At 52.4% G+C, this 23798-nt stretch overlaps 2 protein-coding genes across 2 annotated transcripts; both read left to right on the top strand.

Annotated features, from left to right (window-relative positions):
- The first annotated feature begins 1120 nt into the window (after positions 1-1120).
- Positions 1121-2228, top strand: LOC141924047 (endosome-associated-trafficking regulator 1-like). The gene is given in 3 exon segments (XM_074825874.1): positions 1121-1553; positions 1556-1606; positions 1609-2228. Coding segments are annotated over 3 exon segments (1104 nt in total).
- Positions 2229-4085: 1857 nt separating this feature from the next.
- KCNJ4 (potassium inwardly rectifying channel subfamily J member 4) lies at positions 4086-7849 on the top strand. Its single transcript, XM_074825377.1, has 3 exons — positions 4086-4169; positions 4687-4862; positions 6090-7849. The coding sequence occupies exons 2-3, from the start codon at positions 4825-4827 to the stop codon at positions 7417-7419; spliced, it is 1368 nt and encodes a 455-aa protein (XP_074681478.1). The 5' UTR covers positions 4086-4169; positions 4687-4824; the 3' UTR covers positions 7420-7849.
- Positions 7850-23798: the final 15949 nt, after the last annotated feature.

Below are 23798 nucleotides of genomic sequence, written 5' to 3'. Positions count from 1 at the left end.
CATGAATGTCATCCCCTTTTGCTGGAGGTATCTCTCAGCTTTCCCCTTTCATCCCATTTGTGTTTCAGGTTTCCAAGGAACAAGGACCATTTCACAGACATTTGAATGGAGTCTGCATAAGGTTCAGGCTCCTAGTACAGCCCTGGCCTTGCTGAGATGACGGCATCCATTTTGCAGGCAGGGATGTCAGTGGTGGCCCTGGGCCATCAGCTGCTGAGGAGGGACGGTGGCTACATCACCTCCAGGTGTGGCATCTCTGGGGGGCTAATGTGAATGCTGGCCCAATGCGATGGCAGTCCCCAGCCCAGGGCTTCTCGCCTGCCTGTCTGTCTTTCCCATGGCGACACCGTGCGCTGTGGGGGTTGTGTTGGGGTGGAAGTGGTAAGTGGGTTTATTTTTGTTCGTCTCCTGGCTCGTGCCGCTCTGAGTTTGCGGCGCCCAGTATTACTAACGCTTCCCTGCGCCAGCTGGCAGCAGGGGATGAATCAGATCGGCAGCACCATGGCGCGGACCCCTTGCTGGCCAGCCGGCTCAGGGTGATGCCTCTGGTCAAAGGGCTGGTGATGTCTCCTGCCTCTGCTCAGGCTGACTCCAGCGGCTTGATCTTACTGCTGGAGATGTCTTGGTAGCCTGTGGGGCAGGGTTGTCCCCTCCACCCCATGCTGCCTGCCCGGGTCCGGCTGGTTCCTGTCCCAGCTGCATGCTGGAGGTCTCAGGTGGCTTCATGAGCTCCTCTTTGCCCACTGGCAGCATCCCCGAGCTGGGGTCAGCTCTGTGGCCATGAGGATCCAGCTTATCTTTCTGCTGCCAAAAAAGCACTTTTGCAGTTGATCGGTTCCTCTCCCCTCTGGTCACAGCAGGCAGTGACATCACAGACCTTGGTGATTCCTGGTCTCCCCACAGAAAAGACACAGAGATGTTTAGTCCTCTTCCATGCTCCCTCCTGAACACTCTGGTGATCTAAATGGAGGGATTTCAGTGACTGCCTCTTCCCCCACGAGCATCACTGAGGCTGCAGAAGTTGGAACAGTGCTTCTCAGTGTCACTTGCCTGCATGACCCGGACTCCAGGAAGATAATTTGATTCCTCTCACTTGCTGCAGCCCAAAACATCCTGAAAAATGTCATGGCTGCTTGGCATCTCTGGGAAAATGGAGACGGTCTGCCCAGAACCTCAGGGCTTGGAAAATGATGATGACAACGATGACAAACTCAACTACCCCTGCCACTCCACACGCCCTCCACCCCAGTGCACAAGCTGTGACAGCTTGGGTGACAGTCAGGTGGAGGATCTGGGAGAACCCATCCCATTTTCCCTAAATCCCAGGCACTCTTACGTGGTAAAAGATGAAGGAGTGAAAAATAGAATATATGCCAAGAGGTTGGCCAAGCATGCACTGGAACTTGAGGAGGAAACTCAGGAGTTTCAGGACCCATTTTACAAAAACATAAAAGTGCCTGGCAGCTTGTCCGAAGATGAGGACCACAGCTGGACCTATGACCTTCCTGTGCATCAAAGGTCACATGTTCTCCAAACTGCCAGTACAGCACTGTGTGCTCCTATGACCCTTTCCAGTGTAGCGTGGGCAAGCATTTGGGGATGGATGCCTTACCCCATGGACCCATGCCAGTGACCCTTATCTGGGGTACCCAGACTGCACCAGGGAAACAGAGCCCCACATGCTGCATGATGAGGCCATCAGGGACAGAGTGTTCCCATCGCTGCAGGGGACCAACGATGTGCTCAAGGAGGAGAACACCATGCTCAGGAGGGTAGCCAGGAGCATGCAGAGCTCCTTGGAGAGCCAGGCATGCACAGTGTGGAGGCTGGAGAGGCAGCCGAAGGCCAGCCAGGCCAAAGAGGAGAGGAAAGACCAAGAGTTACAGTCCTTTATCCAGCGATTTGAGTGGAGTCTCCAGCTAATGACCCAGCAGGCTCTGGAGGCAGAACACAATGTGGAGAAGCTGAAGCAGGAGATCTTTATTCTCCAGGGAAAGCTGGAGAGCTACAAGATGGAGAACGAAAACCTGAGAGCGGGCCAAACAACCGACCTGGGCGCGGTGAAGCATAACATAGACTTTGCTTTGCAGAATCTCCACAAGATAATAATGGACACAAACCTGTCCATCAGACAGCTCATCTCTGGAGCGATGTCACTGCATCTTGTTACAGAGGTCCTTAAATCTACCGGCAAAATTTCCGAAGCTGAAGCAGAAAAAGAGCAATGAACTCTGTTCTGTGTGGGTCTTATGGATGAGTGTATGGACTGAGACCATGGGTCTCCCACTACAGCCTATACTAAAACCATTTGCTCTCACATGCTCAAAGATGTGTGTTTAGATTTGTAGCCTTTATTCTTAATGGAAATACTTTTCTCGTGATTAAGTACAAATTGCAGGTAGTGATGTAGTTTTAGCTGCTGATGCTCTCTTCTGCAACTGTGGAGCCAGCAGTGAACATTTCCCAGGATCTGAGCTGCAGGGTCCAGCTGTGATGGCCTCTGCCCAAGAGGTTGTGGCACAGCTCTGGCTGATCTGAGCTCCTGTGTGGGAGCCAGGAGGAAGCACAGCAGCACAGGATGCAGTGCTCTTAAACAGTGTGCTCATCCCTTCCTGTAGCTGTACCAGCCAGAACCGGAGGTGAGCAAAGTCCTTGCATTTCATCTGCTTCCTTTGCCCCTTCTTGGTGAGGTGGGGAAGGTGAGGAGCAGAGATCTGGGTGCTGCTGCACATGGTTTCAGTGAGCAGAAGCTCCTTAGGTCCTCCTTCCTCTTTTTTTTGGAGATGGCCACTGCTTGTGCCAGAAATACAAAGTCTCTAGAAATTGCTCACCTGTTCCTGCAGCTGGGGAAAGGGTGGTGTTGGTGGCCAGAAACCTTCAGGAAGTTGTGAAGTATCCATATGTGTGAACTGCAGTAGTACCTTTCCTCCAGTATCAGTGTCAGCGCTGGCTAGGGATGAGCTTGGCTTATCTGGCCTGGCTAAGGAAGGTGCCAGTTGGAGAGGATGCCCTTCCTCTCCTGGCTGGAGGTGACATGGAGGGGTATACCTAAATTGTCTGCCTTTTTGTCGCCTCCTAAATACTTGTGGGACCCTGCAGTCCAAGCTCACCATGTAATAACTGAAGATACATCTTAGCTTTATCCTAGCAGTACCATCTGTGGCATGAAGTAACCTTTCTTCATCACCTGGTCATCCCTCACCATTACTGATGAATTTAGGTTACCGACCCCAGTTTCTGCTGTAGGTTTACCAGCTGCACAACAAAATTTCCTGTATCTGGACAAACCGACCCTCCTTAAAGACTTGGATGTTATAGGCCAGTGAGGGGGTGAGTGCTGGCACAGTTCAGTGCCAAAGTGTTTTTTTCTGATGGGAATTTCTGAACAGCTGTTCACTTTTACCTCTATATAGTGACTACAAGGTTGCTGTCTTCTCCTGGTCCCATAATATCCTTGGTCTGAACAACCATGTTTGTATTGCCACAGAGCTTAAACTGCCTCAGTAACCTTGGTCTCTGGAGGAGAGACTGCTGGTTAATCTTCATCCCAGACATGACAACGGCAGTGCTTTTACATTAGAGGTGATGTCTGGAGCTCCTTACTTGCCGCTTTCTATTCTGTGCTCCTAACTGGGGATAGCTGGTGGTCACCCTTAGCCACATGAAGCCCTGTTCTGTGCCACTGATGATGAGACAAGGATGGTTCTCACCAGCTTTTCCGTTCCAGACAACATCACTTGCTGTTCCTCTCTCCTGTCTGTGCATGACCACTAGCAAGCAGCTCTAAACATTGGATTTGACTCAGAAATCCTTAGATTTGTTCCAGATATGGCAACCACTGGTTGCTCATCGGTGAGGCTGGGAGGAAGCGAACTAGCTGGCTCTGTCTGCATCCTGCACTCCACACTGGCTGCTGTAATCCAAAGGTTACAGTGCAGGATTAGCATGGGTGTACAAAGCCCTTCCTAATCTGTGAGTCATCACCCTCTCACTGCATTTCACTTCCCAGCAGCTACGGGCAGGTGGGATAGGTCGGCTCTCGAGTCTTTGGTTTCCCCATTCCTCAGTTCGGGGAGGACCGGGTCGGGACGTAACTTCTGCTGGACATCCTCCCCAGCGCTCTGCCATTGAGCCACTCCTTGGATGCTGTACACAGGGCATGTCGCAAGGTCTGTTTGCTCTAACCGGCTTCTCCTCAGCTACCCTTAAACCCTTCCTTTCCATCAGTTCTCCTTTTCAGCTCTACCTATCGCTTTTCTTCTCTTTGAAACAGGGGGGATGATGTTATGCACCCCCTGGAAATAAATCCCCTCTGGGTCAGGCTGGGCTGACAAGGATCCCTGAGGGCTGCTGTGCATGTCCGTTATTGTCAGTCCTTGTGTGCGAGGTATTTAGCCTAGCTGAGCTCTCGTCCTAGTGTAAGCTATGATATTAATATAATGGCTCAGGGCAAGGGCCCTGCAAGCTGCTCAACCATTGTGCCCTTGATCTGGAGACTGGTGACCGGCTGGCCCTGCACCTCTCCCAGACTGGTGGCTGGCTGGCCCTGCGCCTCTCCCAGCCCTGTGGATACCTCCAGACCTGTTCTGGGCAAAAGGCTGGGAGCCCTGCGCCCTGACTCTGGGACTGGGACGGGTGTTGTCAGGGGAAGCTCTGACTGGGTTTTGCTTCATCATTCTCTGCAAGGTGCGTGCCCAAGAGCGATTGCAATGGCAGCGTGGGTCCCAGCTCACCAGAGGTGAAACCTGGAGCTGCCTGGTCCCATGTGAGTGCTGCTGCATGAGATCCCACGCCCTCCCAGCCCCTGCAGCCCCTTGACACCTGATGATACAGCGAGCCATGGGCAGTGTCCGAGTGAACCGGTGAGTAACCCTCCTCTAAAGGACTGCTGCTGCTCTGGGTGGCCTGGTCTTTCTCATCTGGTCCCTCAGGCCCTACCTTCAGCCTGCCTTTCGGTATGTTCTTCTCAAATTACCTGCCAGGGGCTTTCCTGCTCCAAGGTACGGCTTCTCTCTCCTTCTCCATCCAAAACATGCCATACGTGGGGGCAGTGCTTGGAGGAGTACTATGGAGGAGAAGTACAGTGCTGCATGGTGCTGGACCAGAAATTACAGATTCCGGCAGCGCTGCAGAAGCCCCATGTCCCCAGGAATCACAACTGCAGCTACCAGTGCTTCCCTCACTGTGAGATGAGGATGGGAGTCATGAAGCTCATGCTGGAGGGCTCCAGCTGACATGTCAACACTATGGGGTGGGAGGGAGACAGTGCCAGCCTGAGGGGTCCTGGGAGGCTGCAGCTCAGTGATCATGTGGGCAGAGTGGTCTTGGTGAGTTTGTGCACTGGCTTGATTTCCTCAGTGGTCAGAGCATCTTCTGCCATCTCATCTTTAAGGAGTGTCTACAACTGTCCCAGCAGCACATGAGCGGCAGCAGCAGTGCTGCCTATGAGGGAGGAGAGCTGGAGGGGCAAATGTCTCCCAGAAAGTGTACATGGAGCTTCTGCCAGGGAAACTGCCAGTGCTTTGGCTGTTGATCTCCAAATTACACCTTTGGCTTCAGATGCGGGATGCTTGGAGCCACACACGTTGCTGTGGCAACAGAATTGTCCTGAGCGCAGGAAGTGTATAAACATTGTCACCAACACACCATGAAATCAGTGAGGAGAGCGGAGGAGAAAATAGAAACTCCCGGCCTTATGTAATGTCAGGGCCAAAATGTGGCCAGACGGTGGGTGTTTGCTCCCAGGATTCCCAGCTGTCCCATCTGCCATCAGGTTTGGAAGCCTTGGATCCCTCCTCACTACAAAGGCTGGAAGGTAGCACAGTGCTACAAGCTTCTCCTGCTTTGCTGCCCTATCAGGACTTTGCTAGATACAACCTCCTGGCAGTAAGACTTGGCAAATATTGCAGCTGAGCTCCACCAATTTGGTCAGGGTGGCCAAATAACCAGGAAAAAGTGCTGTTGTGATATTCAACACTGCAGTACCGTAGCCCTGTGAGCCACCCACATGTCTCCCGCCCTCACTGTCTCAGTGGTTGCTGTCATTCTTCATGTATTTCTGCTGGAAATGTCTGTTTCTTCTCTTCCAGGTACAGCATTGTCTCGACTGAAGAGGATGGACACAAGGTCTCTGCGCTGGGCAGCATGAATGGGCACAGCCGGAATGGGAAGGGCCATGCCCCCCGGAGGAAGCACCGCAACCGTTTTGTGAAGAAGAACGGCCAGTGCAACGTCTACTTTGCCAACCTGAGCAACAAGTCTCAGCGCTACATGGCTGACATCTTCACCACTTGTGTGGACACGCGCTGGCGGTACATGCTGATGATCTTCTCCGCCGCCTTCCTGGTCTCTTGGCTTTTCTTTGGCTTCCTCTTCTGGTGCATCGCTTTCTTTCATGGTGACCTCAATGCACAGGTGGTGGGAGGTGGTCCCTCTCTCCTCAAGCCCTGCATCATGCATGTGAACAGCTTCCTAGGGGCTTTTCTTTTCTCAGTGGAGACACAGACAACCATTGGGTACGGTTTCCGCTGCGTGACTGAGGAGTGCCCGCTGGCTATCATGGCAGTTGTAGTCCAGTCCATCGTGGGCTGTGTTATTGACTCCTTCATGATTGGCACTATCATGGCCAAGATGGCAAGGCCCAAGAAGCGGGCCCAGACCCTCCTTTTCAGTCACCATGCGGTCATCTCCGTGCGGGATGGCAAACTGTGCCTCATGTGGCGGGTGGGCAACCTGAGGAGGAGCCACATTGTGGAGGCCCACGTCCGAGCCCAGCTCATCAAGCCCTACATGACAGAGGAAGGGGAATATCTCCCCCTGGACCAGCGGGACCTAAATGTGGGCTATGATGTGGGCCTTGATCGTATATTTTTGGTCTCACCCATTATTATCGTTCATGAGATTGACGAGGAGAGCCCACTCTATGGGATTGGCAAGGAGGAGCTGGAGACGGAGAACTTTGAGATTGTTGTTATCCTGGAGGGGATGGTGGAAGCCACAGCCATGACCACACAGGCACGAAGCTCTTACCTCGCTAGTGAAATCCTTTGGGGTCATCGTTTTGAACCAGTTGTGTTTGAGGAGAAGAACCACTACAAAGTGGATTATTCACGCTTTCACAAGACCTACGAGGTAGCTGGCACGCCTTGCTGTTCAGCCCGGGAGCTGCAAGAAAGCAAGATGACTATCCTACCTTCTCCCCCACCTCCCAGTGCCTTCTGCTATGAGAATGAGCTGGCTCTTGTCAGTCAAGATGAAGATGAAGACGATGACGAAGTGGGTGTGGTGTTAGGGGGCAACACCAAGGAGGAGGGAGGCGTCATCCAGATGATGGATTTTGGAAGCCACCTGGACCTGGAGCGGCTCCAGGCAACTCTGCCCCTAGATACAATCTCATACCGCAGGGAGTCAGCCATCTAACTCTTCCAGCCTCCCCTTTCCACACTCATCGTCCACCATCTCCTCCTCCGTTCTACACCCGTATGTAGCTGGATAAGTCCCTTGCCCACCAAAAAATGCCTCCTGTGACTGTCTCTCAGCCCCTGAGTACATCAAGGCCTGGAGCTGCTCTGATATAGTCCCTTTCCTGTGAAGTCATACTGCCTGGAAGAGAAGTGAGGATACACTACTCTTCCCATGTGTGCAGCTTGTTCTAGGACCCCTTTTCCGGCCAGAGACAGGAGAGCAGTATGCCTGATTTCTCATCTCTGGAGAGGTGACGGGGTCCCTGCCCTCAACGGACAGACCGGGCCCCACAGCAACTGATTCTGCTGCTGAGGCAACAGCAGACTTTCTGTCCCTTCTTGACATGGGTAGGCCCCGTGGCTGTCAAGAGTCATAACCATCACTAGGAGAGGAGCGATACCTAAGCACTGACCAGATGAGGATGAATGGGAGAATTTAGGACTCCTGGAGGGAGTGGGGAAGGATCTCAAGGGAGGGGTTTACTTGCATGTTTATTGCTTGTTGCACATGACTCTTTCTTTGTATATAAAACAGAACGAGAACTGAAATCCATATTCTTCCACTGAAAATGCCAAGCTAGGAGACAAGGACACTCTACGTAGCCTACTCTGCACTCTCCTTGGAGTTTGGCATCTGGCACCTCCAGAAGCAGCTCGGCTCCACGGACTCAGACCCAGTTCTCCCAGTCCTCTTGAAAAACACATCCTGCTCCTCTCCTGAGATGCCTGGCAGAGGAGGCAGGGCCCTGTGCTGCACACTCAGACTGCTCCCTGGCACAGCGCAGCCAGGGTGACAGACAAGTGACCTGACTGGACAGCAGACCCTCAACTTACTCCTTTCACCTCCTCCGTTCTTCTCCCTGCTGCCATCAGCTGTAAAACTGAATTTGTAACTATTTATTTTTAATAAAGTCTAATATCCCAGGGGGAGGTTTGGAAGCAAAGGAGAGACCCCAAGGCTGCAGCCTGGTATAGAGACTGATGAGAGTTATTAGTGCTGGTGTTTGCTGTTTGTATGGCATTGGTGCCTGGAAGCTTGACCATGAGGGCTCCCTTGTTCTGGGCCTCTCTGGTAAAGACCTACAATAAGAGGCTCAGAGAGTTTGCTCACGGAGAAGATCATACAAAATGGAGGGAGGGAGGGAAGGAATTGCATTAAAATTGCCAGTAGGATGGGTCAAACAATCCTACTTGCTTTGGAGATAATGAGAGTTTTTCTCAGGGGAGGGTTATAGATATGCTTGATGAAGAGGCAGAGATGTGCAAAACATTGTTCTAGATGTAAGACTGAAAAAAAATATAAAAAAAACAAACTCTCTTTTTTTGCTAGAAGCAAGTAAGAACTAGGGAAAATGAGGGAGGGCGTCAACCAGAGCTAGACCTGTAATATCACTTTGCTGTCATTTCACAAAAGACGCAAAAACCTGGTAATCCTTTTCTTTAGGAGCAGCAGAATCACTCTGTCAAAACTGTAGATGATATGAGGACAGAAAGACAAACAGGTAGCTCAGAAAGCTGCTCTGGGCACCCAACAGTTGTGCTATGCGGGGAATGGCTGAAGAAATTATGTCCCACCCAACCCCTGATTTACAAAGCAGAAAAACAGCATCTCTATATCAATTTGGAATTGGTTCAAGAAGCAAGAGGAAGGGGGGAAGAAGCAGAAGGGGAAGGAAGGAAATAGCAGGAGTGAGAGGAAGAAGCAGGCACAGCAGGCAGGCGGAGGAGGAGGAAGGGAAAAAGAAGAGAAAGTGAGGTAATATGGGAGTGCATTTGAGAAAGAGCAGGGACAGACTAGTAAGACAGGACTAGACCCAGACGTGGCCATTTCTCATCCTGGCACATAGGTTCTGTGGGGGGACAGCTGCCTTGCACGTGTTTGCTCTGCACCCAAGCAGTGATCTGACACCTTTGGGAAGCCTTGCCAAGAAGGGCAGAGTATCTGGCAGGAGGATGAAAGAGCAGACAGGTGACAACCGAAGAGCAGAGCATCAGGATGGAGGGGAAAGGAAAGGCATCACTCCTGATGCCTCCCTCTCCTCCCGTTGGGCACAGAGAGGGGACTGGCGCTTGTGGATCCTGGTGCCTTCTGGTTTTTCCCCTGTGTGACTTGATAAGCAGCCTCATTTTTCCACGTGTGTCCCTCTCCCACCTCTCCTCCCCATTGCTAGTCAATGAAGTCACTCCCTCCTTTCATTATTTATTTATTTTCCCCAGAGAGAATGAATAAGCAGGGGCTGGTATTGACCTGGCTTTTAATACAGCTTTCAGAGCTGGGTGCCTGCCACTGGCCATGGCAATGGAAACAAACTAATGGACCAAGTGAGAAGCACTCTGTGTACAAGGACACAGGCATCCAGGACACAGACTGGGGTGGTGGCCTCCAGGAGAGGGGAACCCACATGGCTGGCAACCTCCCGCCAAGGTCCTCTGGAGGTGGATGGCAGCACTTGGTGGGCCTGTTAGCTCTTTGGACACTCATCTCCAAGGAGCAAGTGCCCAGGAAAGCCAGGTAAGGATGGGGCAGGTGAGGTGCACCGGGGCCATCGGCATGCACAGCTGGAGTGGTTGAGGCAGCACACAGGCCAGCACTGCCACCTCACGCTTCAGCTGGCAGGGCTCTTCGGGGGGAAAAATGGGAAAAGGTTGCAATAAGGCAAGGGAACAAGCATCATGTGGACATGCTGCTATCTGGGCTCCCTCCACGCGTTTGAACCTGCTGGCCCTTTTCATATCATGTTTGGCATCAAAGTGGAGAAGAAACTGAGGCATTGAGGAAAACCCAGCTAAACCCCTGCAGTTCACAATAAAATTCAGAGAAACCTGTCAATGCTGTCACATCATTAGACAGGATAGAGAGCTGAGGAGGACCCAAGGGAGAGAAAGGGGACAGAGGGGAGAGGGCAGAGGGAAGGAGAGGAACAGCCAGAGTGCAGGACAACAGAGGTGATGGTAAACCTTTGCCCAACAAGCGTTCCTCCTGCAGCTGTGCTTCTGTTGCCAAAATGGCACATTCCCTGGGCACACATAGCCCATCCAACAGCTTGGTGCAGTCACTCCTCCCAGGAAAAAGTCCTGCCTCTGCAAGCTGCACATATGCCCACAGGCTTTGTTGATACACAGCGGTACATACATCCTTCTGCACAGGTACTTCTGTACCTGCAGGCTTGCATCACAGAGTACTTGTGCCCAAGTACATACTGCATGTGCCTACATGCGTATGCCACACATGGGGGCATAACCCATCCTATACCACAACTTCATCCCACGAACAGCCAGCAACGTACACACAAACGCCATGCAACAGCGGCATCTATCTCAACAAGCGCCTCTCTGACTGTATGCTGGGGACTCCTTTATGCAGCCCGTGAAAGGCTACCAGGACAATCCACCTTAGAAGGTTGTTTGCTATAAAGAAGACTGGACGTTTTTAAGGAGTTTGCAAATCATCTCTCCAAGTCATTCACAACCATAAACACACTTGATATTTTGGCTTTTGGATGTGATATGTGGAAGCATCACCTTTCAGGTAGGTGACACTTCCTTGTCCTGTGCTCTCCAGAGAAGCTACCTCTGTTGCACACCAGGGCACCATGTCCCTGGGCTCTCTCCCTCCTCCAGGATCTGACAGAAGGACTGCTTCCCCAAGACCTGCCCCTAATCACGATGGGCTGGAAGCTTGCTTTTCAGGAGGAAGACACCACTTCTTTGTTTATCTGTCCACAACCTATATTTCTTTCCTGTCTTACTTCTGAATGATTTCCTTGGCTTATTATTGAAAGCTATTCAAATACCAGAAAGATAATGGGGAGAGGAAGGACTTTTTCCCTATGAATAAGATCCAGGCACTGGTTCAGATCCTCCACCCCATGACAACTAACTAGGCTGCTGTCACCCTTGCCAGCTTTCGGATGGATGTTGTTGTTGTTTTAAATGACATTTGAGAAACTTGTTTCATGTTTTATTTTTGGTAACACTTTTGGACAACCCTTTTGAAAAGAAACTGTCATTGGCACCTTTCAACTCACCCAAAACTTACTCAGCAAAATATTTTGATACACACTGCAACTAAAAATATTTTAAAGAAACACAACAATAATCTCAAATGGGGAGAAAAATGGGTTTGGATTTCCGTGATCAGGAAATGGTATTGAAAATGTCCGTGCTGCTGAAAAAACGCCTTCCTTTTCAACTAGCTCGGCTTCATCTAGGTTTTGCCCAGGAGCAGAGCAGGGCACATGGTGCTGCCCCAGCAGCTGCCCTCAGGCTTGTGACCTCTGCATGGCAAAATGCCTCCTCTGCTCTCTTGGAGCTGTAGCAGCCCTTCTTTGCCTTTGCAGGAGGGGCTGAGGTCTCTGCCAGCTTTTGGACAGGCAATATGAAGTGGCCATGGTTTTAAATGTTACCATAAAAAAAAAAAAAAAACCCCAAACCCAAAAAAACCCCAGAAAAAAGCGCCTTACCTCCCCAGGCCATTAAGCGCTTGCACTTGCCCCCACGAAGTCAACGGGACTTCTGCCGTTGCCCGTGGTAAGGGCAGAGCTGGGCCCTAATGGAGCACCACTATTGGAAAACCCCGCAGGCGCCGGCCCTGTGCTAAATCCGCCAAGCTGGGACAGCGTATTGCTGGCTGCGCGGGAGGGGGAGAGGAGGGAAGGCAGCCTGCTGGGATGCTGAAAGCATGGGGTGGCTGGGGTAAAGGGGGTCAGCAGAGAGATGGGGAGGCAGGGGGGGCAGTCTGTCAACGCAGCCACCCATGGCACGGTATCCCCCGGCCGGGGGATGTCACACCACGAGGACCTGAGACGGTAGCCACTTCTTGGAGGGGTTACACAAGCTTCTCCTCCTGCCATGGCCAGCAGGGTGGGGGTCCTGCCCTCCCCAGCCCCGCTGCGTCCTCGCCGGCAGGACGCAGCGCGAGGAGGCTGAGTGGCGTGGCACAAACTGGAGGAGCCCGGCCGTTGCCCGGCCTGAGAGCACCATCTAGAGATGAAAGCAAGGCTGACATCCCCGCAGGTCCCGGCGTCCCCGCAGGTCCCGGCCCCCCGGGCTGGCCCAGGGCTGCCGCCAGCCCCAACATTTGCGTGACACCGCGGGGATGGGCTGGGGCTGGCTCCCCGGGCAGTGCCGTGGGTCAGAGCTGGGGGTCGGGAGTGGAAACGTCTGGCCCTGAGGGAAGGCAGGCTCTGAGAGGACCAGCACCGACCACCAATGCTGTGCCCATAACCTGCAATAAAGGTCAGCCCGCCTGACAGTCAGGCCACGGCTTTTGCAGAGAGGCCACTGACTCCGAAAACAGTTCAGATATGTGTTACCACTTTGATTTCTTCTTGGGAAGAAGCCTGCAAAGCCGTGTCAGCCCTAGGAAATTAGGCAGAGACGACCTTGGTTCAGAGTCAGGTCCTGGTTGCCACCTTGCTGACTGCTTGTCCTTCAGGTGTCTCACAGCCCTGCCTGGTTGCATGTGCTTGATGTATGAGATTTCTCCCTTTTTCCTGATATTCAGTCCCTTGATAGTGCACGCATAACTTATGTCTGTAGCAGGGTGCTGCTGCCTGTCCCCTGCCACAGGCAGCCAGCCAGCACTCTCCCCCAGCAGGAGGGGGGCAGTGAAACTGCATGGAAGCAGAGAAATGTGTCCTTGAATGTGGCGTGTCCTTGCCAGCGTGAGGGCTCTCAGGCAGAGGGGTTTGCGATGCCCTGAGAGCTCTTCTAGCAACCAACCTTTCCATACCCTCTTGAAACATTAGATGATGACAGCCTGGCTTGCAAACTGTACAGAGCCTTGGCACCTGGGCTTCTTCCAGTTCCCAGGGAAAGCCACACAAGCAGAGCAGTTAGTGGGCCATCAGTGTATTGCTTACCTTTGAGCACATCCCCTCCAGAAGGAAGCATTTAGTGGGGGCAATGCCTCTGCTCTCTGGGCAGCCTGGGCACCCAGACCCCACGCAACTCGCTATCAAAGTCAGGTCAGCGTGGAAAGAGGAAAAGTGGAAAGATGTGATTTCACTGCCCTGATGCCTGCGAAGAAATTCAGGATGAACACAAACACCATCCTGAAATAGTCTGTGAGACACTGGATATTTGAGCTTTAGAAATTTTTCTGGTCTCTGAAATTAGCAGGATTATTTTGGTGCTGGCCCCATATTTGAAATAGCACGTCTTGAAACCTGGGACCTGGTAATATTTGGGTCCCAGGCTGTAATGCATTGATAGAGTTGTTTGAATGTCCCAGTGCTACAGTCACTGAAAGAGTCAGCTGAAGGCCTGTACGATACAAAGCCTTGTTACAGAAGCTGTGAGACTGAGAGAAAAAGGAGCTTGAAATTTCTCCTGGCAGGTGATTAGATGGTCACCCAGCAACAGATGCGTGTTGATCAGGGACCCGACACAGGCATGCACACCACTCCTGGGGTATCGAACAGAGGAGGATGAGCTGACACAGGAACTCCAGAAAAGACTTTGTAGATATATATAACATGACCTGCAGACTGCATGCACTTCTCTCAGGGATAAAATAATGGAGAGTGAGCATGAGCACATGACAGGCAATGCAGACCTGTAGCACAACACTTGGAGCACAACACTGTAGCACAACAGAAGGAGCTGATTAAATGTTAGCAAAGCAGAGCCATCATTCAGCTCCAGGCTGCTGGGTTACACCATGTGCCTTTGGCTCTCCAGGACACATGTTGTGCTCACTAGCAACCAGGCTGCCTTGAATTGAGAAACTTATGTGACCCATCCAGCATTGCACAGGGCTGTGGGGGAAGTGGGGAAGAGCTGAGATGAAAAACAGCTCTGGAGTGCAGAACTGCAGACACAGGGTGACTGGCTGCACTGGGGGCGCCAGGGTTAAGTAATTGGGAGCCCTGTAGTTCCCAAGGAGCCAGCAGTACTCATCAAGCTGGTAGGTGCCGATGGGACAGAGCAGGCTGAGGTCAGTGGAGAAGGGAGGTTGGGGTGAGAGCAGCTGGCAGTGATTACTGCAGAGGAGGTACAAGGTGTGTTGGTAGAGTTGTACTGCCTGGATGAAGCTGCAAGCTCCCTGCTGCTCTGTTTGAGACACAGCTCTCCTGCAGCAGTCAGATGGTCTTATGAGCTCAAAATGCATTGTCAGCTGTTAAAATGCAAGAGAAATTTGTGAAAAACGTGTGATTTTCTGAGACCTTGTAATTATTTGATGATTTGTCCCATGGAGAAGCCTCCAGAGCCCTTGAGTCTTCCATGGCCCCATGGTGCTTGCTGCTGCAGTCACCAGAGAAGGGGCAGCTTCTGTTCTCAGCCAGGAAGAAAACAAAGGGGGACAGAAGTAACTGACAGCAAGGCAAAGTGACTTGCCCAAGATCATGAAGCAGTGAGCTTCATGCACAGCTGGGGACACTGCAAGTGATAAACGAACTGGGAGTAGTTCCTAGAATAGCTCTCTGCCCATCCTGCAGCTGCAGCTGCAGCGAAGCCATGGCCGGGATGTTGCACTTCCCTAGGTATGTACACAATGCCCATCACTTTTGTACCACTGCCTATGACTCCAAACAGCAGCTCTGATGGACCAAGTGCAGTGCATATTCCCAATTTGGACACCCCTGGTGTCCAGACATCCAGAGGTAGGAACTGGGAGCCACTGGACCACAGTGCTTCCCCCAAAATAGCCTACATGGGGCTTTGCAGGTACAAATCAGCACTTTCAAATCACACCCAAAAGTGAATAGGAGGCCATGGCAGGCTCAGACGAGCATGTCCTGCCAACCCTGATGAGCAACAGCATGATGCGAGGCAGAAACAAAAATCCACAACCTCAGTCCTCTGCAGGGAACGAGTCCCCAGCTGCCTCTCACCCTTCACTGCGTGGGACGGGTGGTGAGATGGCCTTTTGTTAATTGGTGCCCTGTGCCTGGTGTTCAGCTGGCGAGGACAAGCTGTCCCTTCCAGAGAAACCCCTTGCATAAGAATTAAAGAGGAGCTGGGCTGAGATGCTGAACTAATCCACCAGGGCATGCTGGGAAGCAGCATTTTAAGCCATTCTCCCTGCCCTCCTGTCTCCCCGTGCGTTGTTTATCTCTCCTGTCCCTCCCACAGCAGTACGTGAATTATCCTGACTGGGCAGGCTGGTTTCATAACCGCCTGCGCGATGACCCATCCCCCCACCCCCCGAGTCCGCATGGGAGATGCTTGTACATGGGAGGCTTTTTAGCTACCACCGGTTTGCGCCACTGTGAATAACAAGCCCACACAAACGCCGCTCTCCCTCCCCCCCACGCTGCACACGCATTCGCTACGATGGCCACATGTCCGCTCCCCTGGCACACGCATGCACACTCCCACCACATGCTTACTTTGCAAGCTCCTTGCCAGTGTGCTTTGCACGCGTGTGACGCTCAGCGAGCTCACCGGTGTGTGCAAAACAGGCACACTTGCCACAGGTGCCCAGATCTATTGCCCCAGCTGCTCCCCTGCCATGCTATGCTCCTCACCCATCACCCATCGTGTGTGTGTGTGTGATACCTTGTTCCCCTTCAGCTACACCCTTCATACGGGACACAGGCTTGCAGCTCACCCTTGCCATGGACACATACCATGCCATGGACACATGCCAACCACATGCCATACACAAATGGGGCACTGCACATCATAGGGTCGTAGGATAATTCAGGTTGAAAGAGACCTCAGGACAGCTCTAGCCCAGCTCCCTGCTCAAAGACAGGTCAGCGAAGAGGTCAAACGAGGTTGCTCAGAGCTTTAAGTCTTACAAACCTCGAAGGACAGAGACTGAACAGCCTCTCTAGACAACTTTTCCCCACGTTTGACTGTCTTCAACTTTTCCCCACGTTTGACTGTCTTTGGGGACAGAAAGATCTTCCTTGTGTTCAAGCTAAACCTCTCTTCTTTCAACTTCTTCTCATTGTCTCTCATCCTCCCACTGTGCACCACTGTGAAGAGCTTGGCTCTGTATTTTACCAAGACTCCCAGATCCTTTCCCACAGAGCTGTTCTCCATCTGGCAGGTCCCCAGCCCATACTGTGGCCAGGGCCTCTTCCTTCCCAGGTGCAGGGTTGTGCATTTGTCCTTGTTGAACTCACAATGTTCCTACAGGCCCATCCCTCCAGCCTGCTTATGTCCCTCTGATGGCAGCCCTGCCCTTGGGCATGTTGACTTGTTCCCCCTCCAACTAGGTGTCAACTGCAAGCTTGGTGGAAGTGCAACCCATCACTTCCTCCCGGTCATCAATAACCATGTTAAACAGGACAGGTCCCAAGACAGCCCCCTGAGGCACCCTACTTGGTACCGGCCTCTAGGTAGAGTACAACCCATTAACAACTACTCCCTGAGCCTGACCAGCCAACCAGTTTTTACCCATCTGTTTGTCTACCTGTTGAGACCACAGTACCTTTACTTGGATATCAGAACATTGTGGGAGACAGTGTTGAAAGCCTGGCTGAATTTGAGATAAATGACTTCCACTACTCTCCCCTCACCCACAAATCCAGTCATTTTATTGAAGAAGATGATCAGGTTGTTCAGGCATGATTTACCCTTGGTAAATCCACACCAACAGTTGCCAGTCACTTTCTTCTCCATGTGCCCAGAAATGTGTTACAAGAGGACCTACTCCAGGGCCCAAATGAGTCTGACCAGCCTGTAGTTCCCAGGATCAACCTATTGGCCTTTTTTGGAGGAGAATGCAGTATTTGTCTTTCTCCAGTCATGGGGGACCTCCTCTGATCTGTACTTCTGTATCTAGCCTCTCCTCTAACCAGCCTCTCAAACACAAGTCATTTCACAGCTGAATTGCCTCCTGCCTGACCAGTCCGATACTTCACTTGGTCTGACCTGCAAATCTTCCTACAGGGGCGAATGTGGCTTCTCAATTCTCCGTTGCTTTGCTTCCGCTGTTCCTAAGAGAGACAGAGATAGGGCTGGGTCTCCGAGCCCCAGGGTTGTTTCTCTTCTCCTTGGGCTGCACATCCTCTCATTAGAGGCTTTGAGAAGCTCACACTGCTGCCAAAAGGCATCCCCAGTGCCATGCAGAAAGGGAGAGGGGAGCACAGAAGCCTGATCCCACTCCTTCAGGGAGATGGGACGGGGCTGCCCCAGCTGATGGCTCTGCCACAGGACATGGCCATGTGGCAAAAGCCTAGACAGAGAGAGGGATGAGTTCAGCTCATTTTCTCCAAAAAATATGAGGGTTGGAGTTTCTTAGAGGGAGATGTGCTGCTTTCGATGTAAGGAAGAATCCACAAGACTTGGCAAGGCAGAGCTGGTGCCTCCCCTGCATCCCTGCATCTTGCCCAGGTTCTTCCACCACCCCCAGGCACTCAGATGCCTTGGCGCCTGGGGAGCACTCAGCGTGCAGGCGAAAAGGACGAGCTTACATGTCTTCAAGCAAGATCCTGCTGATTCAGCCCTGAGTCCAGCTCCTCTCAAGGAACCTTGGCCCGGTCCTGTGGTCCTCTGCTACATATGCCCTGGCCTGACACAGCTCTGAGGGTGCACCCGAATATTCCTGCTTGTTTGGTTTTTTTCCCACTAGGCTTTTTTTTTTTTTTTTTTTTTTATTACCAAAGCAAGCCAGCGTGGGTGTAATAGAGTCAGTTGCAAACTGACAGAAGCTGGGAATACCACAAGGATAAAAAAGGCAAGGTATATGGAAAAAAGCAATAAAGGCCTTTAATTACAGGTGTGGCCAGCAGCAGCTCCTATTATTAAGGTTGCCGACACTTCCCCTTTTAAGACCCTGTTTTCACTTGCCTCTAACTTTGTCAAAATTTCACCATGGAAGCAGAAATTTTCCATAGAAAGTGGTTGCCTCAGCTTGAATTGGGCACATTAATTTAGTTCTTTTTGAAAATGTTGGCCCACCACTAGCTTTCCTGGGCTGGAGGAAGTATATATATGGCCCAGGGGATGAAAGCTGCAGATCTTCTGGGCTTTCAAGCAAGGGCTTGGCCTTGGGCAGGACGTCAGTGTTTGTGTCACGGAGGCTGTTTGTCCATGAAAGACCGCTGCTCTCCCCTACTAGTGTGGACAAATTACATGGTTTTGTTAAACGCTGGAGGAAGACTTGTCACAGCTTCACAGCTACAAAGACTTCATCTTCTGCTAACCTGCCCAACCCTCCCTTGGCTTCTGAGGCTGGTGTGACGGCATATGGGCTTTCCCAGAGAAGCAGGGCTGAAGGAAACAGGAAGGGTTTTCCCTTCTAGGGCCACATCCTGCTGCTCTGCATCAGGCACTGGGCTGAATCTCTTGATGCTTCCCTCTGCCCTGTGCTCCCAGCCACCTCTCTTTTGGCTTCTGGGAAGCCCAGTGGAGGAAAGGCCCTGATTTGAATAGAGAAGGGATGAAACTCAAAGGGAAGGGACCAAAAATCTGGGGAAAAGCAAATGAGACTGGGAGTCAGATGATACTGGGACCTGCAGGGATATGCTGGGGCTGGTTGGGCAAGGGGCTATTGCCTGGGAGCTGCTGGAGTGACTTAGGCTGGCTGAGTGGGGGAACTGGGAGCAGAAAGCAGGGTTGGCTGGGGCAGTGAGATGGGGAATGGGAAGAGCAGAGGAGGGGTGATTGGCAGTGGGGTGGACAGGGGGGGATGGGAGAGAGGCAGGAAGCACTCAAACTGTTTGCCTGGGGAGTGGGGGATTCCGGTGACAGATGGGGACTGGGGATGGAGGGGACCTGCTACCGACTGACTGCCCAGGACGGCTTGGACTGGTGACACGGAGAAGCTTGTGTGGAGGGGGACAGCATGTGGTGGGAAGGCTGGGACTGACTGGCCAAGGACACACAGCTGAGCCAGACTGGTACTGTCTGGGCAGGAGACTGGGCCTGGGAGTGTGGTGGGGAAGAGACAGGGAAGGGAAGGTGAGCTGGACCTGGGAGGGGGCAATGGCTGAGCCTGGAGCCCAGGGCTTCGTGGTAAGCCTGAAGAAGTGAAGCCAAAAGTGGGAAAGCTTGGAGGGGACAAGGGGAGCAGGGAGGACAGCCATATCAGCCTCCTGTGTTTCTGGAACCACAGATTTCTCCCGTGCCTGAACAAGAGTCTTCTCTCAAGTCTTCCTCCCAAGCTTTACTGCTCCTGTGCTGTTACCCCAAATGCCACCCAATGGTGCATCTCACCTCTCGCCAGCTCTGCTCCTCACTGAGGACAAGAAGCCATTGCTGTTGTCTGTTATATCAGAATACACATTTTTCATCACTGAGAAATGGCAGCACCAAGGCTGGCTGTACAACTGCCCTTCAGTGTCCTCATGCATATGAATTACTGTTGAGTCTTTAATTATGTGGTCGCAGATTTATTTTCCACAGGACACCTGCAGCACACAGGTTACATGGTGCTCTGGATGAGTCTGGGGTGTGTCACGAAGAAGGCTCTTCACAGGGACTCAGCATCATCTCTCATCTCTTTTTTTCCCCCCCCAAAAGTGTGAAGAAAAAGGAGTGACTCATTGCTGAGACAGTTGTGTGTTGGCCTGGATCCCTGCCCCTGCTGCGGATTTCCTACCTGATGCTGAGCGAGTCACTCACAGCAACCTTTTCAGAGGTAGCTATTAGCTATGTTTTATTTATTTTGGCATTTTGCTTTGTTTTTAGCCTTGTCCTATCCTGGGATCCTGATGTCTCATTTGCAGGAGTATTTATTGCTCCCTGTTGCATGTGAATGGGGGCTTGCACTTGACTGTAGAAAAGGCTTTAAAATGCAGAGCGCTCTGGCAAAGCGCTCTGATCAGCATCCCCACCTTGAAGGCTGCATCTGACCTTCCCTCCAGGAATGCTGGGTCTTCTCTAAAACGCTACTCTCTTGCTTGGTATGAGTATTGAAAAGGCAAATCTATTATTATTTGGGAAGTACAGATAAAGTAGAGGGTATGTCCCCCGTAAAAAAGACCCTGTGAACATTAATCATTGTTTTTTTGAGCGGGGGCTGCATGTTCTGAATTAACTCTGAGTTAATGCTTTGAACAACTCTGTTCTGCTCTGTTGGATGTGTCAAGCCACAGGTACCTGCCTCCTTGGGAACCTCTGCTCTTGAACTGCATGTGGAAATGCGTTTGTTCTCACCTCTCATCTTTTCTTGCTTTCACTGGCCTTGCAGAAGTAGAACTTCAGCACAGAGATGAAGTTTTCTCTGCTCTTTCCCTGATTCCTCACACCTTCCTAGCACAGGTAAGTCCCACTGTGAAGAAGCAGCTTTGGTCTTCAAAGCAGCATGCCCCTCTCCAGATAGTGGGTGAAACGGGATTCTGCTCACTGTGGTTCAGGCAGAGCTGCCAAATGCGACCTGGCAGTTCTCTGAGGTCTGCTAGGTCACTGAAGCTCAGCTTTCCCACAAGTTTTACTAGGTGCTATGAGTATCATATGCAATGACTCTGGAAGGCCACCCAGCAGTGACACTGTGAATAAACAGAGCAACTCTAGCTCTTCTTTTCCTTTCCTACCCGAGGAATGACATGGCAGGCAGTGGTGAGGCTGGCTGGGTACCCAGTGAAGTATAGCCTCCTTGGATACACCAGCCCACAAAACTCAGCTCAGACTCAGCTCAAGACACGGGTTCCCTCTACAGCACTGCAGTGTGAGCACTGGGGACTGCCCGAGGACCTTCCCATGCAAACAGGACAGCAGCCAAAGGGCCTGCAAGCATAGTCAACCCATGTAGCCCATCTTCTGCTTGCCTGCCTTCAGCAGCAGCACTCCCTGGATCATCCAGGGAAGCTTTGGCCATGTCTGAACCCCATGAGAGATAGACATGAGGTGTCTCAGGTGCAGGTCCCCCAGTTGCTGAGCTAAGGGGTTTGACTAGAGCCTCAACTCCCTTCCATGCTCTACACCCAAAGATTCTTCCCAGGCAAACCAGGGAGAAGGGATGAGGTGAGGCCTCCTGGGATCTCAGCCTGGCATGGGGTTATGAGTGCGGCTGCGGCTCACTGCTGCGTCTGGGAGGTTAGACAGTCTTTCAGGTGCTGTTGTTTAAACAAAGTCTTAGTGCACCTTTGTTGTATTCTGGTGCCTAATACAGGGCTATACCCGAGGGGATGTTCATTTTTGGAGAGGTGCACAGAGACAAAAAGATGCTTGTGGCTACTGCTGCACACTGGGAATGGACATGACCTAGCACAGATTGTGAGCATGGATCCTGCCTGTCCCTCAAATTTCTTCCCTTCCCAACCCAACACAACCCCAACCCCAGCTTCTCTCTAGCTGGGGTCCTGCTGCTTGTGTTATATATAACACCTACTTTTTTTAGACGCTGGGGCAGGAGTTACCTGTTGTACCACTGTAGCACCGACAGTCCTGATGGAGACAGGGTCCACATGGTATGGCTGCTACACGCATAGCCAAAACGAGCAGCCCCTGGCCCCGGCTCCCTAATACAAATCACTCCATGAGAAGAGGTGTAACTAGGCAATGCTTAGAGAGAAGAAGGTGGGTGTTATTAGATCACATGGTTAGCCAGGCTAACAGCACTAAAAGCTTGATTACAATTCAATTAAGGGAATGTTTCTAATTAAAGAGTTCTTATTTTAAGCCCTAAGTGATTAAAATAAAGGTAGCTGAAGTGTCCGTACACACATTCCGATTTCATCCCAAGGGCTGTGTCTACGTTTGGGATTTCTTCAAATTCCCTCCTGCTGCCTCAGCCAGCAACAGGGGGAGAGCTGGTGTGGCCACTGTCCCCCCTGACCCTGCACCCACCTGCCAGGCAGCTTCACCCCAAACTCCACTCCCACCAGCCACACTGAGAGCTGCCTTTCCTGGGATCTGATTCAGATCCATCCTTCCAGGAGCCTTCTCTGTCAGAGCCTGCCTTGCTCAGGCCTGCCACTCGCAACAAAGTCGTGAGCAGTGTTGGGCTCCAGCAAATTGCCTCTTGGCTGCTGTGAACCCACCCAGGGTAGGAGGGCAAGCCCTCGGCTGGATTCGGCAGCGTTGCGTACTTTATTACCTACCTTCCCATCTGTTCGCTGTTACGTAAGCTGTGAAACTACCGAGGTTCAATGGAGCATGTGTAAGGAAATGTCATTACTACGAAAAACTCAATTAAATTTTAACTTCTCGGAATGGAGACAAAGTTCTGTGATAAAACTGGCCTGGCAGTGAGAGAGGGAAACTGCGCTGGTTCCCAAAGGCTTGCATAAAACAGGACCTATTCCCTGGTCTCCATGGCCCATCAACTTGGCGCAGGCGCTGACTGGCGGCAAGATTCAGAGCATTGTGAACCCACCATCTTGGTACGACTTGAAGCAACGACGGCTTTCTGCACTGCAGTGCTGGCAGGGCTGCAGCTCGGGCCTTTTGGTGCCAACAGCCTGTGCTTACACTGTGTATCTGGAGGTCCTGGCCTAGATGCGCCCATGGGCTGGCCTGGTATGGAGGCTCTTAAGCTTCTCCCCATCACACTTATCTCCTCCACTCTTAGCCTGACTGCAGTTCTTGACTTTGAGATGACTGTGCCAAAGCAGCTCCTGTCTAACGAGGCATCCTGGTGCCTGTGAAGCTTGGCAGCGTCTGGCTTTTGCTCCACAGGACCTACTGCTCTTCCCTTCCCTCTCACCCTACGCTGGCCTCCAGCCTTGCCCCCAACTCCTGCTCCCAGAGCTCACAATGGCACCTCACTCCTCCTTTGCCCATCCGGCCCAAACCTCCCACATCCCAGGAGCCCCCAAACAACTTTCCCAGCCTGGGCTGCACTCCTACACCCCCGTGCGGGTCTGATACACTCTGGCTGCCTCCCCCCAACTCAGCTGGCTTGCTCTGAGCTGCTCCAGGGCTCGCTGTGGCGCATGATGGCCACCTGGCCCTCAAACACTGCGAGGTCAAGGGGGTACCCCGGCTTTGTGCCCGTGTGCTGGTGGGTGCCCATAGACCTCTGTCCATCTGCGTTAGGGCTTATGTGTGTGCGATGACATTCGCATGGATATGCGGGTGTTTCACCCAAGGTGCCCCCTGCTCCCAAGAAGCAATATATTGGTGGGGTTGGGGCAGCTCTGACTGGACCCCCACTTTACATCCTTTACGCCATACCCCCACATGCCATCGCTTGCCATCCGCTGCCATCACGACGGGACCCGGCGCCCCCGTGTGAGGATCCCCACGCGGGGCCGATGACCCTGCTGTGGTGGTGATGGCGCCATATTGGGGCTGCCCCACTGCCCCTCACCAGCGGGGTGCCACGGGCGGGCTGTTGCCCCGCTCCCCCCTGCAGCGCCGCGCTGAGGAGGAACCGTCCGCGGGGAGCCCGGCGGCTGCTGAGGGGAGAAACGTCCCCCAAAACCCGCCCGCGGGGGTAGACCTCCCCCTCGCCGGGGCTGAGGGGGCCTCCGGGCGGGACGGCAGCGG

This window comes from Strix aluco, chromosome 5 (assembly GCF_031877795.1).
Source record: "Strix aluco isolate bStrAlu1 chromosome 5, bStrAlu1.hap1, whole genome shotgun sequence".
NCBI classification, from domain to species: Eukaryota; Metazoa; Chordata; class Aves; order Strigiformes; family Strigidae; genus Strix; species Strix aluco.
The sequence above is the reverse complement of the archived record's forward strand: the minus strand, read 5'-3'. Positions and strand labels throughout refer to the sequence as shown.

Coding starts and splice junctions, on each gene's coding strand:
- KCNJ4 (XM_074825377.1), top strand. CDS start 4,825: ATGATACAGCGAGCCATGGGCAGTGTCCGAGTGAACCG. Junction 4,863..6,089: donor GGCAGTGTCCGAGTGAACCG/GTGAGTAACCCT, acceptor CTTCTCTTCCAG/GTACAGCATTGTCTCGACTG.